Source organism: Otolemur garnettii, unplaced genomic scaffold (genome assembly GCF_000181295.1).
Source record: "Otolemur garnettii isolate 467f Iridium unplaced genomic scaffold, OtoGar3 scaffold00196, whole genome shotgun sequence".
Taxonomy (NCBI): domain Eukaryota; kingdom Metazoa; phylum Chordata; class Mammalia; order Primates; family Galagidae; genus Otolemur; species Otolemur garnettii.
Window position 1 is genome coordinate 2150951 of NW_003852591.1, and position 6587 is coordinate 2157537.

Below are 6587 nucleotides of genomic sequence, written 5' to 3' on the forward strand. Positions count from 1 at the left end.
GCAGACACCACGCCCTCTTGTCCATGCCCCTTGGGGACTATTTCTTTTTCTTACAGTTGGTCAGCCTGGATATGTGGGGGGAGGGTTTGATCTGGTTTGAACTGGGCTCTGGTTCAGCCTCCCCAGCAGCAAGTCACATCCCGTGACCTGGGGCCCTAGGCCTGGCAGCCAAAGGCCGAAGCTTTCTCTTTGAGCAGTTCCCAGCATAAGTGGCAGCTCCAGCTTCCTACAAGAAACAAGATGGCATTAGTAGCAGCCCCTCTCCTAACCCCAGGGGCCCTGACTTCTTGGAAACCCTATTTTCCTCTGACCCCCACAGCTCAGTGACCAAGTCCTGGTCTGCAAACATGCTAGAGTCTTGCTCAGCAGAGCAGGAGCTCAGAGGTAACCGCTGACCCATGCTCCCCGGCCAGGCCTCCTAACTGGGTTGCCCAGGTCCCCTGGAAACTCATCCTTCCCTCACCATCTCAGCTACATATATGGGAAACATTTCCTTGGGCTTCGTGAGTTGAAATTTCAGCTGGGTGAGCTGTGCCTCAGTTTCCTCATCTATAAAAGGGTAGCAGTCATACTTACCTCACAGGGCTGTGATGATGAAATGGGTCAAGACAGGGAAAGCCCCTAGCACAAGGCCTACACCAGGGTGAGGGCTCGCTTGGTGGTATAAGTGGAGGCTGCTGCCGTTGTTAGGGTGACCAACAACATTACCTTCTGGGGGCTCAGCCACTGGCGGGTTTAAACAGTACATGTGATAGCCGCGGTCACAGTCATCGCAGAAGAGCAGCTGGTCCTGGTGAGACACACAGAGCAAGTACAGAGGAGGAGAGAGAGATTCAATTATTTGGGGCCAATGTCTGGTCCTCACTTACCCCCCAGTTATTTCCACAGATCAGCCTCACTGACTGCCCCTTTCCAGCCCCCCTCCGATGTCCTCACTGTCCTCTGAGCACACCTTGTGCTTTGTCCCCTCTGCCTCCCAACCTACACAAATCCTAACAACTCCCCCACACGGTAAGACTCTGCTCACACCACCTCCAAGAAGCCTTCCTTGACTACCACCTCACAACTAACCTTAAAAAGATTCCTTATTCTCCTGAATTCCCATAGATAATAACTCTGCTTTGAAAGAGAAGAAAACTAATTTTACGCGTTTCTCTATTCCCTACCATTTGTACCTAGTATGTAGAGAGTACAATATTTGAACATTTTGACTGAATTCCTCTGGACTCTACTCTTTCCATCTGTGAAATGGGCAATACTGGGTGGGAACATCCGTGACACCTCTGAACCCCCCGGGTTTCAATATGAGAATGTAGAAAGATGGCAACAGTGCCATCCTCAGCTTCCAGAAGCCTCCTCACTGTGTGGAGGCCGGAGCCCAGGTGGAGCAGAATCCCCCAGGGCCCTGGTTAACTTCAAAGGCACCTCAGCTGCCCTGGAGGCGCTCCCAGGCCCCAACCCTCTCTGCTGTCCATCCCCTGCCTTCCCTTCTGGTCTTCAAGCACTCCCTTTCCAGGAAGACTTTGCTAAACCACCTCAACTGGAAGTCATTTCTCCCCCTACAACCATGGTGCTTTCCCTTTTTTCTCCTGACATTTAATTGAGTTTTACTTTGCAACGCCTGCCACATGGTAGACAACTACACATTTGTTTTCTCAAATTGTTCATTAGGAACAGGCCTCTTTTGTCCTCCCTGTGTCCCCTGTATGAACTATAAGGCCCTTGGAGGCAGAACTTCACCTACCTCATTTCTACGCGCCCTGCAGGGACTCCCTTGCACATAGTAGCTGCTCAGAAAGTGTTTGTGACCTGGGTCCATTATCCAGGTCCAGACCTCTTTTACTGGGTGATCTTTGAACTTGCTTGGATAGTTTATGAGATGTTTACAAAGTAAGGTTTTATATCAGCTCTCACCTTGGCTCCACCAGTGCAGGGATCCTGGATGAAATTAGACTTAGAAGTGGGAAACCCTGGTGAGCAAGCAACAGGGCTTTTTTTTTTTGTCATATTAAGACCTGTCAAGTGAGCAAGGGGGATGTTTTTGAAGAGTTATCAACAGGGGAGTGATATGATCAGATTGCAGTTTAGAGAGATCTCACTAGCTGCTGGGTAAGAATAGATGCCCAGGTGGGGAGAGGTGTATTCAAGAAAACAGGAGGCCAGGTAGGAAGCTGTAGAGCATCCAGGTGAGAGATCATGGTGGCCTGAAGTAGGGTTGTGGCAAGGGGGAAGTAAATGGGTCTTGCTCCTATTTAAGAGCGATTGACTAGATGTGGAGAGTGATAGGGAAGAAATCAAGATGTGGCAGCTTGGTCAGTGAGCGAGATGATGAAACCACCCTTGAGGCATGGGTGGGAGAGTGGACCCACAGGAGGGAGAGGGCAACCTCAGCTATGACGTGTCCCATAGATCCACACATCTACAGGGATGGCCTGGACGCAAGTGCAAAGCAGGAGAGGGGTCTGGGCGTGAGCTAAGGATTTGGGAGTCACGGGTGATTAGATGACAAATGAAGGTTCTAGAAGGGGAAGCTCAGAGTGTGTGGAGGCAGACGTCTTTGAACTTGTTGTGCACATGGAAAAGCATCCATGAACCCCCGGAAGTGCTATGTACAATTTCACGTACAGGTAGAAATATGCACTTATCCAAGAAAAGAGTATATCCATAGCTTTCACTGAATTCTCTGAAAGGTCAAGGATCCTTGAGAAGGCGGCCAAAGACAGACCTCTGGGGACACCAATCATAAGGGACAGGCAGGGGGAAAAAAAGAGACTAAGCAGCAGTCAGAGGGGTAGGATGAAAAGAGCTGCATCATTACTGTCAGAGCTGAAGGGGGCTGACAGCTTGATTTAGGGATGAGACTAGGACAAATCAGTTAGACTGAGGACAGGAAACAGAGAGACTTGTCTTAAAGCTCTGACATGATAAATACAAAAAGGTAAAAGCGGCCACCTGAGGATGCATTTGTCAGGGGTTCACCACTGCCCAGCACCATATTCGCTTCCCTTCCACCTGCTTTTCCAGGATAATTGCTTGTCAAACCGCCAAGAACCCCCAGCTCATGCTCATGCTCATGAAAAACACAATTTAAGGAGGTTTTATTCCCAAGTATCCAAGAACTGAGATCCACCTGTGGCCACAGTGCCAGTAGAAGAGGAAACTCATTCTGGGACATGCAGAGTGGATCCCTGACCCTGTGAGATGCACCCTAATGCCAGAGCACTCTCACTCCCTGGCTCCTCCCCGAGGGCTTTGCCCACAACTCTCTATAAAGCCAGAGACCAAAATCAACCGAAATATCCATCAGTAAGGGACTGGTTGAATAAATAAATAAATAATTATGTAGTCATAGGAAGGATATATCTATATATTGCTGGAATCTCTAAGATAGTGACAAAAAGCAAGGTGTAATCTGTTACCGTTTTCTTATGGATTCATATGTACACCATATATGCTTACATTTAATAAAATGGAAGGATACATTCTATAGTTTTTAAATGCTAACCTATAAGCAGAGTGAAGGAACAGCGTTAAAGAGGTGGAGATAGAAGCTATTTTTTTTTTTTCCCAGACAGAGTCTCACTTTATCTCCCTTGGTAGAGTGCTCTGACGTCTCAGGTCACAGCAACCCCAAACTCTTGGGTTTAAGTGATTCTCTTGCCTTAGTCTCCCAAGTAGCTGGGACTATAGGCACCCGTCACAACGCCTGGCTATTTTTAGAGACAAGGTCTTGCTCTGGCTCAGGCTGGTCTCAAACTCTAAGCTCAGGCAGTCCACAGGCTCTGGCCTCTCAGAGTACTAGGATTATAGGTGTGAGCCACCATGCCTGGCCCTAGAAGCTATTTTTCTTTGAATATATTATTTCTTTATATATTTGGTTCTGGAACAAGCAAATAATTTACATAATCATAAACAAAATTTAAATTGTAATATGTCCCTAAAGAAAAAAAAAAGAAAAATGAAACAAATGAATTTAATTATGTATCCAGTTGGTGGTATAACCAATAGAGAGAAACTATTCTAAGTGACTTCAAAACATGTAATTTGACTATATCTGCTTAGTAGAATATATAAGGACAAAAATAAATGCAAATATGCACATAAACATATTTCTTTTTAGCAATTACATTGTTGGCGATAATATTGGAATTGATAGTCTGAGACTGTTGTATGTATGTCAAATGAGTAATTATGTTGTTACCATTGAGAGACCAGATTATTTTTTTAAATTTTTGTTTGTTTGTTTGTTTCTTTTTTTTTTTGAGCCAGAGTCTTACCATGTTGTCCTTGGTAGAGTGCTGTGGCGTCACAGCTCACAGCAATCTCAACCTCTTAGGCTTAGGCAATTCCCTTGCTTCAGCCTCCCAAGTAGCTGGGACTATAGGTGCCCACCACAATTGTTGCAGTTGTCATTGTTGTTTAGCTGGCCCAGGTGGGGTTTGAACCCACCAGCCTGGGTGTATGTGGCTAGCACCCTATGCACTGAGCTTTGGGCGCCATGAGATTTTTAACATAGTCAAAAGCACATAACGATAGATGTAATTACGATCAATGAGGTTAAGTGGAAACTCAATAGTCTTAGATGTGAATTGGAAGTATCAGTATAAATTTATACCAAAACGAAGCAAAATATATATAAATTTACCTTTAAAACAAAGCAAAAAAGTATTTTCTACATCTGTCCACTGAATGACAAACACAGTAAAACTTAGTATTATGTTCTCTAAAGACCATCACCCACTAAAGTGAACATGGACTCCTTAAAGAAATAGGTATAAGTCCAGGTTTGGTAGGTGAAATGTATAAATACCTTTACATATTAGAAAGCAAGAAAGCTATTATATTGAATACTATAAAGACCATGTCAGAAGGACTCCGGATGCAACTTGAATATCTTCCTATTGGCCAAAGCTAGGGCAAGTTTAACTATAAAATAAAATATGTTTAAATCCTCAAGTTCATAAAGACTTAGTCACCGCCGTGAAGGCAATGTTAACCAGTTTGATGAAAGTATTTCAAATTGCACATAAAACCAGCACATTGCACCCCATGATTGCATTAATGTACACAGCTATGATTTAGTAAAAATAAAATAAAATAAAATAAAATCTTAGTCACTTTCAGAAGATACTAGAGCAGTGATTTTCAACCGGTGTGCCAGGAAAGGATCTTAGGTGTGCTGTGAACATTTTTAAAGATCATGAATTAAATTATTTTTGAAAAAAGTTCAAAGCACAGTATATTCTTTTTTTTACTCGTTTTCTTTTTTTATCAATATAATTGGGCCGTGGAAGTTTAACTATAGGTCAAGTGTGCCATGAGATAAAAAAGGTTCAAAAGCACTGTGCTAGAGAAACATAACACTATGTTTTTGTTTATTATTTTAAGATAATTTTAAACTTAGAGAAAAATTGCAAATATGTACAGTTTCTGTGTACACTTGACTCAACACTCCCCCAATATTAACATCTTATATTGCTATAGGAAAATCATGATAAGCAGGAAATTACCATTCATATAAACTTTTAACTACTCTATAGACAGAGTATATTTTGAATTTTGCCTTTTTCCCCGTATATCCCCTTTCCCAGGATGCCACTTTGCATTTAGTTATTGGGTTTTCTTGCCGTCCTTCCTTCTGTGACAAATTCCTCAGTCTCTTTGTCTCTTGTGACCTTGACACTTCCGAAGAGTCTAGACCAATGATGTAAATGTCACTCAATTTGTGTTGGATCTGTTCTCAAGAGAAGATTGAGGTTTGCGTGCATTTTTGGCAAGACTACCACTAAGTGTATCATATCTGGGGAAACCGATAACTTGAAATGTTAACTACGATCATGTAATTGAGGTAGTGTCTGCCACTTTTTCTACTGGAAAGTTACTATTTTTCCCTTTACTTATATTAATAAGAAATCTTCTGGGGGAGATACTTGTAGATTATGCAAATCCCGTTTGTCACCATACGTTTGCCCATTAATATTAGCATCAATTAATGGCTTTTGCTTACAAGAACCTTAATTGTAACATTTGCCTAAGCATGATTCCCCTTTCCTCTATGTTCATTCGTAGGGATTCTGATCTAACAAAGAGCTTATTTTCTCTCTTACTTATTCATTCATTCATTCAGGTTTTTTAATATCAGTATGGATTTTTATTTTATTCTTTAGGTTATAATCCAAAAGTATCTTTATTTGTTTTTGCTGAAATTTTCCTGCATTTGGCCATTAAGAGTTCCTTCAAGTTGCTGCCTATGTCCTTTAGATATGCCCTGTCATTTTTTGAGGACTTCCTTGCTTTCTGACACCACGTGATACTCCAGGCTCATTTAGTACATTATGTCTTAAAGTCCTCCCATGAGCCATTTCTCCCAGGGCCCTAGTTCCTTCCATTACAGAATGGTATTATTTAGTTACCAATACCTAGACGCTATGTGTGGTCCTTGCTTCCATGTTGCCTTTGCTTCTAGGCCCTCCCAGGCAACAGAGCTAGGAAACAAATGTATGTGCAGGTACGATGGACACGTGTAGTTATTTCTATCCCTGTGTTAACAATTAGTTTCAATTTAATGGGGAGTACATGTGTTGTTT

At 42.7% G+C, this 6587-nt stretch overlaps 1 protein-coding gene across 1 annotated transcript in view; it reads right to left on the reverse strand.

Moving 5' to 3' along the window:
- Positions 1-24: 24 nt before the first annotated feature.
- The window catches only part of DPF3 (double PHD fingers 3), a 224303-nt gene continuing 217740 nt past the window's right edge, over positions 25-6587 (reverse strand). Inside the window, exons 11-12 of the mRNA XM_023507637.1 lie at positions 709-790; positions 25-226 (exon numbers count right to left, since the gene is read on the reverse strand). Of these exons, the coding sequence (XP_023363405.1) occupies positions 156-226; positions 709-790 (153 nt within the window). The 3' untranslated portion in view covers positions 25-155. The remainder of the gene's footprint in view (positions 227-708; positions 791-6587) is intronic.